Source organism: Sinohyriopsis cumingii, chromosome 13 (genome assembly GCF_028554795.1).
Source record: "Sinohyriopsis cumingii isolate HCF-2022 chromosome 13, ASM2855479v2, whole genome shotgun sequence".
NCBI lineage: Eukaryota > Metazoa > Mollusca > Bivalvia > Unionida > Unionidae > Sinohyriopsis > Sinohyriopsis cumingii.
Window position 1 is genome coordinate 13,667,493 of NC_142973.1, and position 25,261 is coordinate 13,692,753.

A 25,261-nucleotide genomic window follows, 5' to 3' on the forward strand; every position below is an offset into this window, starting at 1 on the left:
AAGTCGATGGTAACAAAAAGGAAGGATAAAGAAATCCTTGCCAAAGCGACAAGAAAAAGCTTGACTGGCATATCAACAGGTTGCGTCCATTGGAGAAAAAGACAAGGGAATGTATGGGATTATTTGTATATAGTTGATGTAATTTGTTATGAAAAGAGAGAAGTATAATATATTTGCTGCAAAAATTGACAAAATATTGTGACTTAATTACGATGTGAACACTGACATGCACATGAAATAACTTCAGCATCAATAGTATTGGAGAACAAATTCATGTGACAATAAATATTGTGAAATTATTGAAGTCAAGTTGAATATTTTTGGTAAGTTTATTAGTTTTTCAAATGATTATTTTGGTTTATTTTATGATCATAAGTTGCACAAGGAGCAATTTTGTATGAGTGTAAAATGCGTTTTTGGTTGGGGACCATTGGACCCCCAGATCAGGGATACTGCCCCTCGAGACCCCGTTGGGGAAGGACCCCCCAAACACCCCTTACAATTTTTCAGTTTTTTTATGGATGACCAAAATCATATCTGCTCATTATCAGTGCATTTCAGAAAAGTGGATAGATTTTGATACAGTCCATCTGTATGCATATACATTTGCAGCAACTTTGAACTCCTTTAATACTAGACATGGGTCAGTGATTGTCTTTTTGGTGTAGACTTTGATAGAAGTTTTTGAATTTTATATAATTCTTATGAGTGGCACTTGGAACATATGGGTGATTTTAAATAAATCATGTTTCCCCAATCCTAGTGAATGGAATATATTATTTTGCATTCCATTCATCCATCCACCGAATCAAACCAGATTGTATATTTAGATATCTTGAGTACTGTAGAACTTGATTTGGCAACTGTGACCTTACGTTTCAGTACTTTTACACATTTTTAAAACTTTTTGACTGAGGCTTTTTCTGAGCAAAAACTGATGTAGGCATACTAAAGCAACAATCACTTGAGGTAAAGAAGTGAAATTTAATAGGCATATCTAAGCTAAAAGGAGATGGTGTCATTAGATTTTCAAGCCATAGCTAGCACAAATATTTAACTCTACTGGTCATAAACCAGAAGAACTGACAGTATGTTCTTTTGATCTATCATCCATCATACATCCATCCATTTGCACGTTCTTTATGACTACTTCTCCTAAACTATGAGGAAGATTACTTTGAAACTTTACACAAACATTTATCGCATGGTCTAGTTGGCCTTAAATGAAAAGAGTGACACTTGACCATTATGGCTGAAACTTGGTAATTATTATAGCAATGACATGAAGATGTTTTTATTGGCAGATCACATTGCTCAAGCTATTTGTTTAAGTGTTATTGCTCTTTTGAGTTTCGTCTAAATTTAGAGTATGCCTGAATCTTGTGAGTGTCATATACTGCAAATTGCCATCAATCTTGGAAATTGTTAATTAACTTATGAAGAAGGGTCATGTCAACAAATCACTTTCCTTCTGCACTATTTACCAGAGTTATTGCCCTTTTTAACTGCAAGTGTGATGTAGTGTATGACAGAATTGTGTGAACACAACTAGGCTAAAACTTTTCAGTGTATTGCTTTAAAACTTCGTACATGTTATGGTCATCATTTGAATGCTCATGTTGACAAATTACTGCCTTTCCCACAGTTTGTATGCAGCTGTAAGGCTCTTGATGGATCACTTTGAAACTTGTACGTAGTATCATCAGCAACTGATTTGTTAAAGTTAATGTTCCTTTTCACTAAATGACAGAATCTCATAATTTTCAATGGAAAATGCTAACACATTTACAGATTACTTTTGTCTCTTAGATTTTTTATTAGAGTCATTTCTCTCTATGCTCTGCATCTACATAGATTAAAATAGAAATTCTTGTCAATGCAACTTGTTTTGCAGAGAATTTTTACGGGTAGCTATGAAAATATTTATATTTGAAAAATCTTATTGCTACTCCTCCAGAAATTTGTCACATTAACATGGGGTTTTCACCTGAAGACTTCTTAAAATATCTAGTTGGTCCTAAATGAAACCCCACAATCAATATGGCTGCCACTGCTGACAGAATCTTGTTATTGTTACTTCTCCGGAATGAATTGTCATATCAACATGGGTTTTTACTTTTAGATATCTAATGATGTCTCATTGCTCCCAAAAATGAAAGTTGTGCCACACAGAAATGCAATATCGGCTCCACAGTGACCATCTTGAAAATCCTGATTGGATTGTCACATCAACATGGGCTTTCTTGAAAGACTTCTTATGATGTCTAGTTGGTCCCAAATGAAAATGGTGCCACACAGAAATGCAATATGGGCTCCAGAGTGACCATCTTGAAAATCCTGAATGGATTATCATATATCATGATGGGTTTTTCACTGTTGGTATCAACACTCAGTAGTTAAAAGGAAGAAATGGTCTTATCTTGAATTCCTGGAAGTTCTTTTTGATCTCATTAGCATCAGTGCCTTGAAAAGACTCTTGTTCCTAATTGCCAGTGCTGAATGTAAAAAATTTCAAACAGTTGTGTGGCAGAGAAAAGATGCATATCTACTTACCCTCAAGGATGGCCCAAAACTTATAAAAATACTTGACTAAAATCTGATGTAATTGACCCTGGGCTTTAGAACTTTAATGTGGTCCATTTTTCCAATCCATACATTGATGATGTTGTTAATATGAATGTGTATTTGCTGCAGAACATCAGAAAGTGATTGAAAATTTAAAAAAAATAATGACAAACCCTGATATATTTATGTACTTGACGTGTTACATGTCCATTGGGATTGCTGGTCATGTGGATAGCAACTGTATTTTCTTCATATTTGATCTTGTACATCATTAAATACACATAGACTCTTTAGAAACTTACTTCATATAAAGTTGTCACACTCAGAAATGTTTATTGTATTTTATTTTCAACTCAGCATTTATATAGTACTACGCATAAATACAAGTCCTAAAAAATATAGCTATGGCCATAGTAGCCGATGCTAGATCACATGATCAGTTCCATACACAAAATTCATCTAATTTCACATTTATTATTACATTTTACTAGCTCATTGTAATGCTGGTCGTTTATACATGTGTGAGTATGTTTTTATTGTAACTATTCATATTTTATTCTTCATTTGATTCTAGTCTGTGTATTTTCAATGTGGTAAGCATTCCCTGGAATTTGTTTACTCGATCCATGCCTAGTAACCTTGATTATGACTTAAAAGGCTTTGATGTTTGCTGGACAAGAGATAATACAAAATGCTTATTTATTTGCTGATGTTGGGTGTAAATGGATGAGTAATGCTAATTAAATTGATGGGGAACCCCCAGTTTGTATCACTGGTTGTAGAGTATCTGTATTGCACAACCTGTCCTGTTTGGCATACCAGACATGCAGTGATTGGTCAGAATTAAATCACATGACTGTTGTCTGTAGAGTAAATTTAGGAGTAAAACTTGAAGTTCAGGACATAGCAGTCAAAACAGACATAACATTCACATATAACTCCACCAAAAATATGACACTGTCTAGAGGTAATTATATTTAGGAATTTGCTAGAAGCTAATAGATAGTAAACAAATAAATCAAAGAATTTTAATTATTTCTTTATTATCAATAAGCAAGACCGCTCTGGTGGCCTAGTGGTTAGAGCGTCCGCCTTGGAAGCGGGAGGTCATGGGTTCAAACCCTGGCCGAGTCATACCAAAGACTTACAAAAATGGTACTAACAGCTGCCTCACTAGGCGCTCAGCATTAAGAGGTTAGTGTTTGGACTGGTCGGCCTGGTGTCAGGATAATGTGACTGGGTGGGACATCATACTACATGTATGCGGCATGATGCCCCAGTGCTAGACATCACTTTAAACTGCCACACTGCAGGCATTGTAGTGATGTGACTGAAAAATTGTTAAAGCTACGTTAAAAATCCTAATCACACACACACTCAATAAGCAGTCTGGTATGACATCTATAATACAGTAATCTGAGTCAGTTTAGTGAAGTCAAAATCACTGCTGTTGATCTGTCTTGGTGTAAAAATGATATTGAGTAACACTAAGAATTAAAGGTTTACTTTCAAACACACTTACACTGTAGTCATCAATTTCTTGTTGAATTATTAGTTTGGGGTTATGAGTACAATAGTCTCTATATATCTGTCACATTCATATTTTGGTCTTCTTTTCTTATAGTTAAATATTTTATAGTAGTTATACATACAAAAACTAAAACAGTCATGAACTGAAACACGTTTGAAATTATTATTACAATTATTTTAGTTAGCAAATAGCAACCACCACCCACCCTCCCACAGAAAACAATATAAATAATTCATAGATATTTGTTGTCATGTTTGTAAAAGTGCACTACTGAAGGGTCATTGGATACATAATCCATACTCAAGGGTCAGTGGATACATAATCCAAACTGAAAGGGCATTGGATACATAATCTCTACTCAAGGGTCCTTGGATGCATAATCCAAACTGAAAGGTCATTGGATACATGATCTGTACTCAAGGGTCATTGGATACATAATCCAAACTGAAAGGTCATTGGATACATAATCTGTACTCAAGGGTCATTGGATATATAATCCAAACTGAAAGGTCATTGGATACATAACACTGGACAACAAATTTTTACAAAAGTCATGTTACTGAAATAAAATTAGTCAATTCTTATCAATTTTTATGTGCTGAACACGAATATGACAGTCAAATTGCAAAATTGGCTCTAGTTTTTTTGTAATCTGCAAGAAATTAATGTTTACATAACGAAATGCATTCCAATAGTAAAAGGTCAACTGTAATAGCCTACCTATAAAAAATCAAGTCATTGACTACATCTTAGATTTCTTCGCCTGTCTCTTGTACAGCTGTTCGGGAGCATCTCTGAGGAGTGTCCAGCAGTAGTCAGCCAGCATTGTAGTGGACCATTTTCCCGGTATCTTTGTTCCATTGTTGCGATATCTTGATGAAAACGTTCGCCGTGTTCATCACTAACAATACCACAGTTGCTAGGAAAGAAATCCAAATGGGAATGAAGGAAGTGAATCTTTAGAGACATATTGCAGCCAAGTTTCTTATACTTCATCAACATGTCTTCTACTAGTTCCTTATAGTTTTCTGCCCTAACATTTCCGAGGAAGTTTGTAGAAACTAGGCGAAAAGCATTCCATGCTTGTTTCGCGTCACCTTCCAGCAAGTTGTTGAACCGGTCATCTTTGAAAAGCTCTCGAATCTGAGGACCCACAAAAACTCCCTCTTTAATCTTTGCTTCGCTGAGTCGAGGGAATTTTTCATGCAGGTATCGGAATGCTGGCAAAGTCCGGTCAATGGCTTTCACGAAGTTCTTCATCAAACCTAGTTTGATGTGAAGGGGTGGTAGCAAGATTTTCTGAGCCTCAACCAGAGCTGGGTGTTGGATATTCTTCTCTCCAATGGCTACATTCTGCCTGTGAGTCCATTCCTTCCTCATGTAGTGCATTTCCCTTGCTCGGCTATCCCACTCGCATAAGAAACACATGTATTTTGTATATCCTTGCTGCAGTCCCATTAAAAGGGCAACTACCTTCAAATCACCACAGAGGTGCCAGCTGTACTTGTTATACTCAATGGAATTCAGTAGCTGCCTTAAGTTATCGTATGTCTCTTTCATGTGGACAGCATACGCTACTGGAATAGATGGAAGAATGTTTCCATTGTGCAAAAGCACAGCCTTGAGACTCAGTTTCGAAGAGTCCACAAATAGTCTCCATTCTTGTGGGTCATGAGTGATTTTTAAAGCATTCATGAGGCCCTCAATATCGGAACAGAATATCAGATTACTTTCCTTTCTGAAGAAAGGCTCCAATTGCTGGTGGCGCTTTCGATATGCAGTAATTGTGACATCTTCTTCTAGAAGATTCCATTGTTGGAGTCTTGATCCTAGCAATTCTGCCTTGTTCTTTGATAAGTCCAAATCACGAATCAGGTCATTTAGTTCTTCCTGTGTTATTCTGTGTGGGGTTGATGATGCACCACAGTGAAAATCTGGATCACTGCATGCTGATGGACCAGGAGAAGAACAGGTCGACTCACCTTTGTCTTCGTCAGATGAATCAAGAGAATATTCTGCTGAAGGTTCTGGAATAGGAAGTCCCTCACCATGTGGAACTGGTCTCAATGCAGACGGAATGTTTGGGTAGACTATTCTCGACTTCTTTCGCTTCGTTATTCCGCCGGAAAGAGGAGGAACCAAGCAGAAGTAACAGTCATTTAGGTGGTTGCTTGGCTCTCTCCACACCATTGGGACTGCAAACGGCATTGATGACCTTTTGCAATTCAACCACTGTGAAAGCTGTGTTGTACATGTAGCACAGCATATATGCGGAGCCCAAGGCTTGTCTTGGTCACCAACCTTGCATCCGAAGTAAAGATGATATGCCTTCTTCACTTGAGAATTGATACTTTTCTTCTGGTTGGCAAATGTCACTTCCCCACAAATATAGCAAAAATTGTCCGCGGTATTAACACACTTTCGAGGCATTACTGTTCTTTATTGTACGTAAATGGATAAAATAATAAGTTTTATGTAACAGTAGCTTGAACTGTCTCGCACAACGTCTAAAATATTTTAAATGCTGAACCTATCTGATTGGGCTTTATATAGTACACTGCTTACGTCAGCTTCAGCAGCCGCCTGGCATTAGTATAATAGGCCTACACATGTATAGTACACTGCTGACGTCAATTACTTCAGCAGCCGCATGGCATTAGTATTGCATTGCATCAGAAAATGATGCAATCAACTGTGGATGATGTGAGCATGATGGTATTATGCAATGTTACATCATTATTCCGGATGTTGCTGCAGTCCTACTGGAGAAATTTACACAGTGAAACATAGAAAATGAGGTATATGAATATCTTCAAAACGAGAGCCAATACAAATTTTTCACGGTTATATTCGTGTTCGGCACACCAAAATACTACAGATTAGGGCCTTTTCAAGTCAGTAATGATTTCACTGTTGACCAGTGTAATCTGTACTCAAGGGTCATTGGATAAATAATCCATACTCAAGGATCATTTGAAGAGTAATCTATACTCAAGGGTCATTGGATAAATAATCCATACTCAAGGTTTGTTGAATGCATAATCCATACTAAATGACCATTTGATCTGTAATCCATACCGAAGGGTCATTGGATACATAATTCATACTCAAAGATCATTGGATAAGTAATCCAAATTTTACAGTTTTTAAAAATATTTTATGCCAGATATATGTTTATATATAAAAGTTAATTCTTCTTCAAAATATGTTACCCAGTCATAATACCTTTGGAGAACTACTGCTAATTTGCAAATCCAGCCCTCCCAGGTTAAAACGTTTTAGCTCAAAAGGTGACAGAGTGATAGTGGGGTTGGTGCCAAATGCAGTGAAATCGTCAATTACTAATTCTGCTCATGCTACGTTGCACACTGTCTAGAGACAGAGGCCTTGTAAAATTCATACAAGCAGTTTGGAAGTTTTCTACCTCAAGCCAAGTTAGGCAAATTTCATCTTTGAATATATAAGAGTTAATTTTAAAAAGTTTATATGAAAATACATGAGAGTATAAATGTTGTTAAGACGATTTGAAAACAGCTTAAAAGAACAGGTAAACATTAATCTTTCAAAATATATGTAACAATGATTTATAAGATTTAGAAAGAGTTACACATTTTTATCATGATTAAAAATGTTCGTATCCATTTTTCTGTTGATTAGAGTAGGGATTGTTAATTAGGTCAGTAGTAAACTTGGATTTCTGAATTGTAGGCAAACTGATTTAAAACAAAGAGTTTGAAATTTGCAACACTCAAGATTCAGTCTTTTAGCCTTCCCTTATCAGTGATGTCTGTCTTAAAAACAAGGCATTGTTGATTCGAACTATGCAGAGATTATCAGTGAACAGAAATATGTGACATGTCTGCGGCATAATGCGCCAGTGGTAGACATCATTATAAACTGCCACACTGCAGACAGTGTAGTGATATGACTGAAAAATTGTTCAAGCTACATTAAAATCCAAATTACACAAACACGTTACAATTATTATTATTATTATTATTATTATTATTATTAATATTATAAGGGATACCAAATTGTGTTCCATGGAACAGTTGTTCTTCATGTAGAGGTAAATATATTGTTTTGGTTCAGTGAAGAAAATTATATTTCTCTTTAGGGAGTCGTGCATTAAGGCAAATTATGTTGTGCATCCATTTCCAGGTCAGCCCAGACTGCAAGTACCTGCAGACTACTGCCTTCTTTGAGATTGGTACAGAAAAGTTTACTTGCACTGGCAAAATGTTGTTGGACCCTGGGTTTACCACTGTCATGCCATGGTTAGCACTCAGCAACGACGAAAAGCTCCCAGAATTTAAGAATGAGGAGCTGTGTCCAGTCAACGAGGTATAGTATGCATAGGCAGGATTTACAACTGCTCTTCAACCACAGAATGATGACAAGGTCAAAAATAATATGGTTCTACTAAGTTTACCATGTTGTCTGTTGTTGTTTTTTTAAACTCATTTGTTTGTTTACTTTTTTGAGCACTTACTTATGGGTAACACAATTTACAGTAATAGCTATCAATTCAATTCACTCTTTAAGTTCAGACTTTGCAAAACTTAGGAAGAATAAGACTTTTATACGAAAGAGTGAACAATAAAAGTAATTATTAAAAAATCTTTTTAAAAAAATAATTTCATGGATTGCCAGTGACTTAAAAAATGGAGAGTATACAAAATTTAATTATAGATAGGTATTTTTGGGGTATAATATTACAGATTTCAGACCCAAATATAACCACATTAAATGCATACCCAAGTACCACTGACATGAAAGTGAATTAATTTTCACAATGCTTACACATGTTTATGTCTTCCATGGCTCTAGTTGGGGACCAAAAATATTGTACTGAATACCTGAATGCGTCAGATACAGTCATCCAATATACCTTATCTTCATGTTGTGTTTTTTTTAAATTTTTGTTGTCCCTGTAATAGGTTGACCATTGTTGGGTCCAGGAACCATCCCAAATTCACCATAAAATCTAACATAGTCTAGGGACAATAAATGTAGTGTAGTAAAAAGAAAAACATTCATACAAGCACACATGCATATAGTATGCAATCTCTTTTGATACACAGTTTAGATATACAGCACACAGTGTCTAGATAACAGACTTTTTTATATTTTAGTCTTTTTGTTGCTGTTTACTGTCAAATCAGACCCCAACAAATCATAGATATTTTTAGCTTTTAGCTTATATTACAAACATATTATGTACTATAACATGATGCTGTTAAATGTGCATTTGAATTTTAACTCATCTTCCTTAGGTACTGGTTCCCACTGTTGCCAAATCATTATAAATGCTTTTTTTCTCCAGATTTGTTGCAGTATATTTTTCCAAATTGTAGTGGTCTTTGAGAAAAACTTTCAACCCATCTAATCTAGGCATATCTCTTTTCATTTTACATATATATAGATGTAGTATCTGGCTAGAAGAAAATAAAGCTGTTCCATCTCTAATCGTATCTCCCAATATTCAAAATTTTGCACTTGGCACAATATCTATCTTCACTTTATTTCAAATCCAGTGGGACACACCATTTCACAATCTGATGATCACATTACAGTCTGAAAACAAGTGTGTTTCTAGGATATTACAAAATGTGGATTTGTCATATGTTGTGGTTGTTACTTACCATCATAAGCCAGCTTTAGATTATATTGTATTTTGAAAAGCATTGAACAGTGTTAATACTCTTTGAATTGAATAAGTCTATAAACTTTTGATTTCAAGAAGTATACACTTTGAGTAAAAGAATAGATTTTGTTCTGCTCTCTAGATTCATTTGGAAAGGTCCTTATGATAGGATTTTGGTGTGTTCTTATCCACAGCTTTATTTAGGCAAGTTCTTATATGTTGTTTTTATTTAATTTAGTCTGTGGTTTGGTTGAGGTGGTTTTTGTTTGTAAGTGTAATTTAGGCAATTTTATTCTGTAGTTTATTTTAGGTGAGTGTTATCTTTAGTCAATTTTAATCTGATTTAATTTAGAGGAATTCTGATCTGTAGTTTAAGTTTTTGTGTGTGCTTTAATTTAGGCAAGTTCTGATTTGAGGTTTAATTTTGGTGAGTTATATCTGGGGTTTAATTTAGGTGAGTTTAATCTGTGATTTAAATTAGGTGAGTTTAATCTGTGATTTAATTTAGGTGAGTTTAGTCTGTGATTTAATTTAGGTGAATTCAGATTAGTGGTTTAATTTGGGTGAGATTGATCTGTGATTTCATTGAATTATCATGCTGCAGTGAGATCTTTTTGTATGCCCCACAAGCATAAAATAATTGGGACCATAATTTGGAATGCTCTTGTGTCTTTCTGTCTGTCCTCTGTCCTTCACATGTTATGATACCTTGTTTGTGTAATTAGCTAATACACAGTTTGTTGCATTTCCTTCAGTTTTGCTTCATTGTTGCAAAGATGATATAGATATGTATTATGCATTACAAGGATGCTAAATAAATTTGTAAGAAGAAAAAAATCACGCTTTTAAAGATATAAAGATAAAAGATTATAAAATAGTCTTGAGTTGGAACAGAGGCCAAGATCACTTTTGTCTGAAATTATTTTCTGAATGATAATGTTTACAGTGAGATTAGTAAAAATAGGTGAGCCATGTAATCATTAAATTCACTCTGGTTCATTTTGCTGTTGAAGGTTAAAATGGTGGAGAAGCAGACCTGTCCACCAGACTATTTGACTGAGGCTGAGTTGATTACATTGATGGAGAAACATGGAATAGGGACAGATGCCAGTATACCAGTCCATATCAACAACATCTGTGAAAGGAACTATGTCAGTATTATTGGTGGCAGAAAATTGAAGCCAACAACTCTGGGAATTGTCCTGGTTCATGGATATCAGAAGGTTACACACAATGATTTATGAAGCTCTGAAAACTCATCAGACTTTATTTTTATGTCTCCACCATTATGCTATATAATGTTACCTGTCTGTCATGTACATTCATCTGTCTGCCTTAATTTGGAAGGTTAAGTTTAATTTTCACCTATTTTGTAAAGATTTGCCTTAGTTATGGCCCCTGTTACAATTTTCCTTACATCATGGAGTTTGTTTCTCTGTAGTTAAAAAGAGTTATTGATTGGAGCATAATTTGATACAAGTTCAGATATCAAGAAAGCACAGGTCCAATTTCACATTTTTCATCACAATTATAACTACTGCAGTTATTTTTCAGCCTAACTATAGCTATTTTTCAGCTTTTCATTTAATTTCTTCATACTGCATGGCCTTAGTACTGGATGAATGCATTTGTTGTTCTTTATAATAACTCACATGGGCATAAGGCCATGTGTGTTTATAATAACTAACTCACATGGGCATAAGGCCATGTGTGTTTATAATAACTAACTCACATGGGCATAAGGCCATGTGTGTTTATAATAACTAACTCACATGGGCATAAGACCATGTGTGTTTATAATAACTAACATGGGCATAAGGCCATGTGTGTTTATAATAACTAACTCACATGGGCATAAGGCCATGTGTGTTTATAATAACTAACTCACATGGGCGTAAGGCCAGGTGTGTTTATAATATGGGCTTCGATTCAGTTATGCGCATAAGGCCATGTGTGTTTATAATAACTAACTCACATGGGTGTAATGCCAGGTGTGTTTATAATAACTAACTCACATGGGCATAAAGCCAGGTGTGTTTATGATAACTAACTCACATGGGCAACAGGCCAGGTGTGTTTATAATAACTAACTCACATGGGCATAAGGCCATGTGTGTTTATAATAACTAGCTGACATGGGCATAAGGCCAGGTGTGTTTATAATAACTAACTTACATGGGCATAAAGCCAGGTGTGTTTATAATAACTAACTCACATGAGCATAAGGCCATGTGTGTTTATAATAACTAACTCACATGGGTGTAAGGCCAGGTGTGCTTATAATATGGGCTCCGATTCAGATATGCATCATATGCTGGTCGACAATTGCATTTTAAACCACTTTTCAAAAAAACTCAGCCCAGTTTTGACCAAATTTGGTTTGGAGTATCGTTGTGTTAAGAGTTTCAAATTTGTTTCAGTGATGCTCATCTGCCATCAGAAAATGCCACCATTAATTTAAAAAAATGTAAAACCCCTTTACATGACCTCTTATGAACCACTGAACAGACTTTGATCAAATTTGACATAAAGTATCCAGGCAGAGAGATCTTTAATTTTTATAGAACTGATGCTGATCTACTTTGAAATATGGTCATTGTTATTAAAAGTAGAAAAGCTGGTATGAATAAGTATAGGATACATGACTTTTTCTCTAGATCCATTAAATAGAATTTGACCATGCTTGACAGAATGCATTCTGACAAAAACTTTTTACATCTAAACAGATTGTGCTGATCCACAATCAGATGTGGATGCTATTTCGAAAATAAGGAAAACCCCAGAAAAGGCTTCTCCAAAACTGCTGAATAGAATTCGACCAAATTTCAAAGGAAACATTCTGTCATCAAGATCTTTTAAACTTTAACCAAAGACCCTGGCGCACCATCAGTAATGACCACTGTTACTAATAACAGAAAAACTTTGAACAACTTCGCATGAACTGCTTAACAGAATTTGACAGAAAGCATCCTTATGTAAGGGATTTCAAATTAGTTGTAAACTTATTCAATAAATTTAAATACAGTCTTGATTGAGATATAGTATTGATTAAGATGCAGTATTGACTTATATATTGTGTTGATTACAGTGTTGATTTATATACAGTTTAATACAGTGGGGATTTAGATACTATGTTGGTTTAGGTTGTATTAATTATGGTTTTGATTTAAATACGGTTGACTAGAGTGTTGAATTAGATGTAGTTTTGACTTACATACAGTGTTGATTTATATAGTGTTGATTAAAGTGTTGATTTAGATATAGTATTGAGATAGATGTAGTATTGATTCACACAGTGTTGATTTATATACAGTGTTGATTATGATGTTGATTTAAGTATTGTGTTGATTGTAGTGTTAATTTAGATATATTGTTGATGTAGTGTTGATTTAGATATATTGTTGATTATAGTGTTGAGTTAGATACAGGGCTGGTTACAGTATTGTTTTAGGTACATTTGATTACAGGTTTGATTTAGATACACTTGATTACATTGTTGATTCAGATAAAGTGTTTTATAATGCACCATTAATTCATGGTTCGCGCATAGTTCTACTTAAAATTTCAAAGAAACAACATTAACCTATGTATAATGAAGACAAATGACAGATTTTTGTATGTGCTTGCATGGTTGGTTGCATTTTATATGTGATTAAGTATGGTAGATACAAGATATAATTTCAAAAAAAATTATTGAAACAGATTTTTTCTGATTGCAGATTGATTCAGATTTGGTACTTTCTACCATGCGTTCAGCAGTAGAACAGCAACTGAATCTGATTGCTGCAGGAAAAGCGGATTTTGCGGCAGTACTTCAGCATGGCATTGACATTTTTCACCTCAAATTTAAATATTTTGTTGAGAATATTTCCAGCATGGATGAGCTCTTTGAAGTGTCCTTCTCTCCACTTGCTGCCAGTGGCAAGCCATTGTCTAGGTAAGGTGTAGTTGCTGCCAGTAGCAATCAGTTGTCTAGGTAAGGTGTAGTTGCTGCCAGTGGCAGTCTGTTTTGTCTAGGTAAGGTGTAGTTGCTGCCACTAGCAATCAGTTGTCTAGGTAAGGTGTAGTTGCTGCCAGTGGCAGTCTGTTATTCTAGGTAAAATGCAGTTGCTGCCAGTGCAGACCTGCCAACTCTTACGTTTTTGCCATAAGTCTTACAAAAATTATCCTTAAAATACAAACTTACAGCATACAAGCAAAAACTATGGAAAAATGATCGTTGCCAAAAATCCAGATAATTGGTTCATCTGTGTTTTATTTGGATCTGGTTTTCATCTTAGAATTAGTAAAATTAGTCAGGGAACCAGACTAACTGTACAGCAGCATCCCAGACACTTTAAACTGCACCAGTTTGTTCATGTGAAGCATCTGCATGATCAGACTGTTGATTATAAAATTTTTAAAAATGGCATCCAGAAAGTGATGCATGTTTAAAACGAAAGGGAAAATAAACTTCTAAAAAGTATTAATTATCAACACAGAAGAATAAAATGGAGTATTCAGATTCTTGTGAATAAAATCTGTAAAAGAACACAATTATGTTTATTGGACATTTCGTGCCAATTTGAGTATGTCTCTTGGCTGGAGATATGATTGCCGTCGTCATGTGAAATGGAAGAAATTCCAAGAATTATGTAAAGTTGAGAGATAGCAACTAGCCATTGAGCTGCACAGTGTTTGGAACTTGAATTTGTGCAACTGTGCCAGTGGTAGATAAAGTCTATGCGTACTTTACAAACTTTTCAGTTGAACATAATGTTTATCGTAGATGCGTTGAACTTTTAATTCCATTTTCCAGCTTTACAATAGCAGTTTGTGATATTTTATTACACCTTACTGAAAACTGATCAATCTTACAGAAAAACCGCTCCGGTGGCCTAGTGGTTAAAGCGTCCGCCTCGGATGCAGGAGGTAATGGGTTCATTCCCTGGCTGAGTCATACCAAAGACTTACAAAAATGGTACTAACAGCTGCCTCACTTGGCGCTCAGCATTAAGAGGTTAGTGTTAGAACTGGTCGGCCTGGTGTCAGGATAATGTGACTGGGTGGGACATCATGCTACATGTCTGTGGCATGATGCCCCAGTGCTAGACATCACTATAAAATGCCACACTCCAGACATCGTAGTGATATGACTGAAATTTTTTTGAAGCTACATTAAAAATCCAAATCACACACACACACACACTGTATTTTTAGAACTTTATGGATTCAAACCAGGTTTGGCTTGGGGCTTTATATTATAAAGACCTAGGCCGAGATTGATTTTCACCATTTCCAGCTAAAGTTAATGGAGTTAAGGCCCCTGTTTGACTGGAAACTTGCTCTGCTCTTAAGTTGCTCTGTTCTTCAATTGCATCAGAATTTTCATTTCCATTCAGTAACTTTGGAGGACTTCATAAACTCAAATCCAGTTTGTTATGAGGTTGCACATTAAAAAGAAGTATGTCAAGCTTAATTTTCACCATTTTCCAACATAGGTTTTCTGTCGTGGTCCCTGATTTCATTGAAAATTTTGCCAGTTTGGTACATTTCTAATTTTTTTCTCCAAAAATCAGCCTATAACAAACTAAATTTAAAAATGATGCCTTTTTAGAGTAACCTCAACTTTGACAAGAATTCTTAGTGCCCTTCAAAATTGTCATGTTATCAAACAAATACAGTCTCCTATTATGAAAAGTTGGAGCTTTTTGTTGAGCATGCATTTGGCAGAAAGTGAGATATCAAGATTAGTATTAAGACTCTTGAAATCCATGTAAAGTTTTTCACAGTACCTCTTAGGACAGTGTGCAGCCAAGACACCTCTTTCAGCATTATCCTTGTTGGAAATTCATATCATGTTTTTAGTATGTGTTACAGTTAGAAACATTTTGTGAAAGACAAGCTGAAAATGTTGGGATAGTATGGTTGGATGGTATTGGCAAAATCGTGGGTAATTAAATCCCATTCAAATTTTTTAAAATTCTAATAGAGAAAAAAAACATTTTCTGATCAATGAAATATTTGGTCTCAAGCATAAAACTTGAAAACTTAAATGCTGCAGTTTTCCAACTCTTCAGTAAATTTATGTAAACCAAGCTCAAGTTAAATTTTGTTACAAGGGCAAATTCTGGATCAGGAATTGTGTAATATGTTATTGTGTCTTTTCTTTTATAAGATGTGGAAAGTGTCGTAGATACATGAAGTTTATCCAGGCAAAACCATCTCGCCTCCACTGCTCCCAGTGCGATGAAACCTACAGTGTGCCACAAAATGGTAACATCAAGTTGTACAAGGAGTTGAAATGTCCTCTGGATGAATTTGAGCTGGTTCTTTGGACAACAGGAGCTAAGGGAAAGGTGTGTCTGTCTGTTCTCTTGTTTGCTTCAGAGGATAATGAGAGATGGTTTTACATCTCCAAAAATATTACCACTTATGATATCAACATTTAAGGTTTTTTTAATCCAATTTACCCAGAAACTCCTACTTAACAAAGTACAATTTCTGAAGTAAGATCACAGTTGCAACTGCTGGTAAAAAGTAGCTTTAATTTAGGTCATTGATGAAATGGCTAGTAAAAAGTTGTTTGAATAAGATCAGTGATAACTTGTGGTTAAAAATTGGTGAGTCTGGTCTCAAAAAGTATCCAGAATTGAGGCCACTGATATGACTGGGGTAAAAAGTAGTCTGAATTAAGACTATTGATAGGACTGCTGGTGAAAAGTGGCCTCAGTTAAGACCACTGATAGAACTGGTGGCAAAAGGTAGTCTGAAGTTAGACCACTGATAAGACTGGTGGTAAAATGTATGAATTTAGACCACTGATAAGACTGGTGGTAAAAATAGTCTGAATTTAGACCACTGATAAGACTGGTGGTAAAAAATAGTCTGAATTTAGACCACTGATAAGACTGGTGGTAAAATAGTCTGAATTTAGACCACTGATAAGACTGGTGGTAAAAATAGTCTGAATTTAGACCACTGATAAGACTGGTGGTAAAAAATAGTCTGAATTTAGACCACTTATAAGACTGGTGGTAAAATAGTCTGAATTTAGACCACTGATAAGACTGGTGGTAAAAATAGTCTGAATTTAGACCACTGATAAGACTGGTGGTAAAAATAGTCTTGGGGGAAATTGTTTCACATTATGTATTGAGTGATTATATTCATTAATTAAGTAGTGGATAAAAAAAACTTGAATTTTCTTTATCTTATGCATCTGTGGTTCTAAGAGTTTCCTACCAATCTGTTCTAGTCCAGATTAAACAATAACCATCAATCAGATTTTAATGGCATTTGTGATTTACTTGGAAGTGCATACCTTTGATTCTATGTCTAAGGAGTTACTACATTTTGAAATGGAGAAACTTTCACTAAAATAACTGTTAAATTATTAACATTGTACTTCAGTTGCATATAATGAAATAGTTGAAATTTCATCCTTTTTTGCTGTTACAGTTCTTGTCTTATTAAAAGAATTGGTGCTTTTAGAAAATTATCTTTAAATCAGTAATGAATCAAAGTTCAGTGGAGAAAAGTTAGTAACATTATGTTGATGGGACAAGGGAGGGAAGCTGTGTACAATTTTATTTACCCTAACAGACAGAGACAAGTACCATGCCTTTATTTGTATATAATCTCAAGTGTATTTGGTATGTTTTTCAGACGTATCCCCTCTGTCCATACTGTTATAACAACCCTCCCTTCAAAGACATGCGTAAAGGATCAGGTTGTAATGAGTGTACACATCCGACTTGTCAGCATGCTTTCTCACGAAATGGTGTTTCTGAATGTGTAGAGTGTGACAGTGGTGTACTTGTACTGGATACAACATCAGGACCAAAATGGAGAATGGCATGTAACAAGTAAGTTTATTTAGTTCTGGTACCATGTTCATACTGGCAATATAATCAGTACTCTAAACACTTTTTCCATACACTTCAGCTTGAAATTTAACTACAGTTAACTCAATATGGCAAAAGTGAAATATGCATACATGTAACTCCATACTTGTTAGCTTAAAATATGCATACATTTAACTCCATATGGCAAAAGTGAAATGTGCATACAGTTAACTCCATATGGCAAAAATGAAATATGCATACAGTTAACTCCATACTCTTCAGTTTGAAATGTGCATACAGATAACTTCATACTCTGTAGTTTGAAATGTGCATATAGTTATCTCCATAAGGCAAAAGTGAAATGTGCATACAGTTAACTTCATACTCTTTAGCTTGAAATGTGCATACAGTTAACTTTCATACTCTTTAGCTTGAAAAGTGCATACAGTTAACTTCATTCTCTTTAGCTTGAAATGTTTATACAGTTAACTCCATATTGCAGAAGTGAAATGTGCATACAGTTAACTCCATACTCTTTAGTTTAAATGTGCACACAGTTAACTCCATACTCTTTGGCTTGAAATGTGCATACAGTTATCTCCATAAGGCAAAAGTGAAATGTGCATAGTTAACTCCTTACTCTTTAACTTGAAATGTGCATACAGTTAACTCCATATTGCAAAAGTGAAATGTGCATACATTTAACTCCGTACTCTTCAGCTTGAAATGTGCATAGTTAACTCCATACTCTTTAGCTTGAAATGTGCATACGGTTAACTTCATTCTCTTTAGCTTGAAATGTTCATACAGATAACTCCATATTGCAAAAGTGAAATGTGCATATGTGTAACTCCATACTCTTTGGCATGAAATATGCATACAGTTAACTTCATACTCTTTTGCTTGAAATGTGCATACAGTTAATTCCTTACTCTTTAGCTTGAAATGTGCATATAATTATCTCCATGTGGCAAAAGTGAAATGTGCATAGTTAACTCCTTACTCTTTAGCTTGAAAAGTCCATACAGTTAACTTCATTCTCTTTAGCTTGAAATATTCATACAGTTAACTCCATATTGCAAAAGTGAAATGTGCATACATGTAACTCCATACTCTGTAGTTTGAAATGTACATACAGTTAACTTCATACTCTTTAGCTTGAAATGTGCATACAGTTAACTCCATATTGCAAAAGTGAAATGTGCATACATGTAACTCCATACTCTTTAGTTTGAAATGTACATACAGTTAGCTTCATACTCTTTGGCTTGAAATGTACATACAGTTAACTCCATACTCTTTGGCACAGTTAACTTCTTACTCTTTAGCTTGAAATGTTCATACAGCTAACTCCATATTGCAAAAGTGAAATGTGCATACATGTAACTTCATACTCTTTAGCTTGAAATGTGCATACAGTTAACTCCATACTCTTTGGCTTGAAATGTGCATACAGTTAACTCCATACTCTTTGGCTTGAAATGTGCATACAGTTAACTTCATACTCTTTAGCTTGAAATGTTCATACAGCTAACTCCATATTGCAAAAGTGAAATGTGCATAGTTAACTTCATACTCTTTAGCTTGAAATGTGCATACAGTTAACTCCATACTCTTTGGCTTGAAATGTGCATACAGTTAACTCCATACTCTTTGGCTTGAAATGTGCATACAGTTAACTTTCATACTCTTTAGCTTGAAAAGTGCATACAGTTAACTTCATTCTCTTTAGCTTGAAATGTTCATACAGTTAACTCCATATTGCAAAAGTGAAATGTGCATACATGTAACTCCATACTCTTTAGTTTGAAATGTACATACAGTTAACTTCATACTCTTTGGCTTGAAATGTACATACAGTTAACTCCATACTCTTTGGCTTGAAATGTACTTACGGTTAACTCCATACTCTTTGGCTTGAAATGTACATACAGTTAACTCCATATGGCCTAAAGTGGCTGATGATATTGCATGAGCTTCTCATTTGATCATTTTTACTTTTGTGGAGTGGAAATCAAATTTAAAACCGTTTTATGTTGAGCATTTCCTAATTTTTTATGCTTTGAAAAAAATTAAATAAATTATTTTGTAAATTCTTAGCAATTTGTGTTGAAATCTGCATGTCCAACTCCAATCACAATTCTTAGTTTTGTTGTCATTTGGGCAAAGGAAAAGTCACATAATATTTTGTTGCACTTTAAATTGTAAACAGAACCTTGGACAAAATTATTGCAGTGGACAACAGATGATACTGTTATTTTAAAAGAGGGGTAGGAATGTTTTCCATATCACCACCTAGATAGTGTGAAACATGGTAGCAACTTACTCTGTACTGGATTTGCATCAGTTACAATTCTTCGACTTGCCCAAAAATCTACCACTGATCATAAATGGGAATCCACAGCCAGGATTGCCATGGTTTTCAACATGGCTGCACACCAAACAATGGCTAATTTAAATCTAGGGCAACAAGATACCTATCTCTGTTCATCAGCACTGAAGCTGTATCATCCCATGGCTGACCACTCTGTTCCTTGTGGTATGCCATTGCAGTTCAGTGGTAAATAAAGGTTATTGAGAACCATGAACTACAAAGACTGCCTTTCCAGCCAGTCTTGGCACCAGCACCAGCATTCATGCTGATTCAGTCTCAACTGCAATGGATACAAAAGTGGGGACAAAAAGTAAAGAAGCTGAATATTGCATAACAGCAACAGTTTTGACTGCAATCAAATTTCAGTTAGTAATAGGCCATTCAGTTGTGGAGGCTATTCAATAAAGAGAATAAGAAACAAGATGTCACCATCACAAAGGCTCCAAACACATGGCTGATTACTTCCTACCCTGCCTGACACAGACAGCCTGCTTGTTGGCACCAGACTCCATCATTAATTCAGTCTTGGATCAACCCATTCTTGAGAATTTGGCGAATCTGAGTCATTTCAAAAGGGCTTTGGATTATCCAGACCCTCCAGTTATGTCTACCGCATCCATGGCAGACACACAACCTGATATTTTTGGAAGGTTGGAACTTTACAGAAAGATATCTAGTCCTCACTCAACAAGCAGATGGTGGAGATGAGTTCACAGACTACTTTCCAAGGTATTCCAGGCTATATTTCAATGCCAAAAACTAAGAGGAAGTTCAAGCCATTTATTGACCTCAGCCAGTTCAACAAGAACAACATATCATGGGTTTTAACGAAGGTCATCAGCTGTATTCAGGGTTCCCACGCTATTGGGAAAAAGTCGGGAGAAATTATAATTTTTTTCCCAATCATGAAAAGTCTTTGAATTATGCAAATATTGACAAAAGTCAGAAAAAACCCTGGAATTTTCCTCCACAAGTTGACGTCCGAAACAATTATGTAACTGAGTCGTAACTGAACTGATCATGAATTACATTTATCGACTTCTAACCAGAATATTATTAGGAGGTTGCAGTATGGATCATTTGGGTGCTTGCCATAAATATGTTCGTTGAGACAATCCAAATGCTCAGTGGATTAGATTCGGCTCGTAGACTTTTTGTTTCAGAGACAGTACGATATCCATATCTTTTTTTTATATGGAAGGTATGAAAACCAGTTTAGAATCACAAGAAGAGAACATGGTGGCATTAAAGCATAGCTGCTTAGTGGATGGGCCAGCAAACTTAAACGTTGTTAAATCGAGTTATACATGCATAAAATCTATATGAAAATTATATATTTTCTCAGAAATTGCGAGTATTAAAATTATTATGTCTTTAATCTGCTGAAAGACGAAAAACCCAATGCGTTGATGAAATTTTAGCTGGTACTAGTGATTTTGATTGCTAGTCGCACAAGCACACAGAATCTCACAACCATCATTTTCAAATGTTGTAGAATAAAATATTAAATGAAAGTCATATGCTGGTTGCAATAAAAATACAAAAACGAAAGAGCACAATGTTCTCTATATTTATTCCAAGACCTACTTCCGGAGTTTTGTGACTACCACGTTGACATGTGTTCTCTCATGCAGGAGAGAATCAGACTGGCCAAGTTTCTTGTAGTTGTTCTCAAAATAAATATGTTGAGAATTATATGTTCTTTCTGGTTTTTACGAAAGGTATGAGACTTTCATTTAATATAATTTAAATTTTGTACAACGACATTAAAAAGGAGTTTGTTGTTGATATCACGTGACTATTGGACTTCTGATGTCATTGTTTGAGAGTTGTGAAAGCATGTGACTATTAACGCAAATGGCGAGTACCAGGTCAGGTTTCATCTATGCCAAGTTTTATCTAGTCTTTCAGCGGATTAAAGACATAACGATTATAATACTTGCCATTTTTGAGAAAATAAATATTTTTCTTATCAATTTCAGGCCGATATACGTCTAGTCCTACATGTAAGACATCGCACATGTTGATTTTGTTTAGGTGCTACGTCTTACTATCCAAATAACGGCCTTGTGTAGTGTTCCGATGTCAATGACATCGGAATGAGTAGTCAAAGTTCAGGAAATATCTCACACATCTGGCAGCATATATCGACACTCTTCCACTAATTTATGTGTAATTAATATACTTACTGTGCTGTCTTTATCCTGGCGGAATGAAAATATGATACTAGCAAATGGACGCTCTTTCATGTTCCGTTGACATACATTTGAATTTGTTGCAATGCAACGGTAGTCGAGGTATGCCGAAGTATGTTAAGTAGGTTCATGTGGCGGATATCTTTCTTGAATGAAACGAAACGTTGCTTTACAGTTCCAATATGCATATTATATATTTATTCGTTTTGTTAAAGAATAATATTTCCACTTAACCCTATTTCGGCATTGCCAGTTTTCATCGCTTTCCAGTCAACTGAAATGTAGGCCAACGAAACTTGAAAACAGGTCCATTTCTTTTGTGAGAATTTGAATTTATTAGAGAAAAGACATCAGAGTAAGTAAAGTCTGACTATAACATTATTACCTTACTTTGTAGAAAAGTGCCGTTATTTTAGTTGCCAGTTGTGTGAGATATTCCTGAAAATTTGACTTTCGTTACGATGTTGGTCGACATCAAAACACACTACACAGTGCTGTTAGTTAGGCAGTAAGACCCTGACGCCCAAAACATAAATATCAGCATCAGGTCTTACATGTAGGACTAGTATAAGTCGTTATAACATCGATTAAATTTGCTAGGCCTGCTGGTAAGTTATCTGACAGTGGCGGCAGATTCCAAATTTTTTATTTGTAATTGCTCTGAACCCACACTCCATCCTAAATGTCCAAATGTGAAAAATGGGGTTGGAATATTCGGAGGAAACCTGGATTAGAAAAATGTAGAATCTCTGAGCTGAACTTTGGTGCGAAACTATTACACAGTGACATGTAGGTTGAAGCATTGGTTTCAGATCTTAAATAGAATGCAAGAGAAATGGGATATTGTCATCCCTTTTATTATATATTAAGAAACGATAAGAGCCCATGTATCAATACAGGTTTTGGGACTGGTTTGTTGACCTACAAAAAGACAAGATGATTTTATAGAAATTTCGGCCCTTGTTTATACAACAATATATAATTTTGAATGTCTTTTGTCAGAATTTAAATCAAACCTTTTGTAAATGTCTTTAAATGATGGAATTTTTAACCAAATCGTCTTAAAGAGTTTAGGTTCATTGACAAATCTTGTTTGACATTAGCACACATAAATTCAGGGTTAAACTTTTTTTGTTACAAGATAAGATTCTAATACTTTGCTTTTATTTTATTTTTTCATACTATGATAGGAAATGTTTACTTTGTAAAACATGCACATATATTGCTCTAGAATTCTTTAGAATTAAAGGTCTGAAAGGAAACAAAATAATTTATGCTCATTATGTTGTTTCCACTTAGCAATTTAATGCAGGTCAGCAAAGTAAAGTTAGGATTTGTATTCTGTACATTGAAATGGCTTTAAATGCCAGTTTATAGGAAAATAGTAAGATTTGATTCGTGTGACTCAGTTTTGTGGTTTTTGTACATGATCATCTTTTCTGACATATGTTTTGGAGAGTCTTGAAAGAGAAACATCTTCAGATTGGAAAATGCATGTTTTATAATCCAAAATGTTCTTTAATTCCATTCAGTAATGGTCAAATGTTAACCTTGAAAAAATTAATTTCATCCTGGAAAAAACCTGGAAATTTATATTTAGAAAAGTGGGGGAACCATGTGTATTGTCATTTTCTTCTTCTCAACACTGTCAGCAGTGACTTCGGCATACCTTGATGACACATGGTAAAGACAGCTTTGGGGAAAGGCATTTACAATCTTCTTTCCCTCTTGAGTCAGTTAGGGTTCCTAGTGAACTAGAAAATATAATATCTCATAACATCCTGGCATTTAGTCTACCAGTCTGGACCTCATTCACCTCCCTTCATACATGTGACCAAGCTTGCAGAATCAGTTTCCAGTAGAGGATTCCAGTGAGAGAGTTACTCTTCGGTGAGCTCAAACTTGGCAGTGTTTTTGATTCTTTTCATCTGCCACTTCAGATGGCCCTGTTGGCCCATTGGCACTCCTTCTTTGGTTGACTCAATAAATGAATTTTATGATCTCAACTGAAATATTAGAAGTCCAGCATGAGCTGCTCATGGCAGGAGTTCTTCAGGAAAAATCCAAACAAAAAGTTGCAGTTACAATGATGGCAGCTCATATGATTTGAAACCTGATTTGTTATACACTTTCATTACATTCAGTGGGGCTAGAGGAGATACCTCTTCATACAAAGCTTCTAGAAACGAAGGCCATAGTAAACACGTTTCCTTTCTGGAAGGAGCACCATTACTTGAAGACAGTTCTCATCATGTCAGACAACATGAGGTGGTAGCCTTCAACAAGGGAGAGCAAAATAACCTGTCGTATGCATTCTGGTTTGGGGCTTTCTCAACCGGTACTCGCAACTGAAGATAATAGTCCAGATGAGGCATATCCCCAGGAGGCTAATTGTCTTGGCCAACTTGTTGTTGATGAGGAGGCAAACCCTTCACACCAGAGGGGTGTATCCATCTATCAGTCTTTTGTTGGATTTGAAAGCATCCAGTTGATGACCTTTCTGTAACAAGATGGGATCACTAGCAGCCCAATTTTATCTCCTCATTCTCATTCCCGGAAGCCTTGGCTGTGGACACACACTATGTTAGTTCTGTGCCTAAGCCCTGCCCTCCACTACAATGACCCTGATACTATAGTGGAAAGAATCTAATAAGCTATAATACCGTCCACTTGGAAGGGAAAGTTTTGGGTTTTCAGATCTGGTATAACATCAACAGCATTGTCCAATTCAGTACCTTAAAATTATAGCTGGCTTTTTCTCAGGTTATTTGAGGAGAAAAGATTAGCTGTTATTATGATCAAATTCTACCACTACATGATCTTGATCACATTCAGGCATATTAAATTCTACCACTACATGATCTTGATCACATTCAGGCATCTTAAATTCTACCACTACATGATCTGGATCACATTCAGGCATCTTAAATTCTACCACTACATGATCTGGATCACATTCAGGCATCTTAAATTCTACCACTACATGATCTGGATCACATTCAGGCATCTTAAATTCTACCACTACATGATCTGGATCACATTCGGGCATCTTAAATTCTACCACTACATGATCTTGATTACATTCAGGCATCTTAAATTCTACCACTACATGATCTTGATCAC

The 25,261-nt window shown here is 35.4% G+C and overlaps 1 protein-coding gene across 1 annotated transcript in view; it reads left to right on the plus strand.

The window, feature by feature from the left end:
- Nucleotides 1–25,261, plus strand: part of LOC149784956 (DNA topoisomerase 3-beta-1-like) — a 107,196-nt gene that overhangs the window by 62,884 nt on the left and 19,051 nt on the right. Inside the window, exons 11-15 of the mRNA XM_089978610.1 lie at nucleotides 8,258–8,440; nucleotides 10,757–10,966; nucleotides 13,463–13,680; nucleotides 15,901–16,081; nucleotides 17,391–17,590. Coding sequence (XP_089834736.1) covers nucleotides 8,258–8,440; nucleotides 10,757–10,966; nucleotides 13,463–13,680; nucleotides 15,901–16,081; nucleotides 17,391–17,590 — 992 coding nt within the window. The remainder of the gene's footprint in view (nucleotides 1–8,257; nucleotides 8,441–10,756; nucleotides 10,967–13,462; nucleotides 13,681–15,900; nucleotides 16,082–17,390; nucleotides 17,591–25,261) is intronic.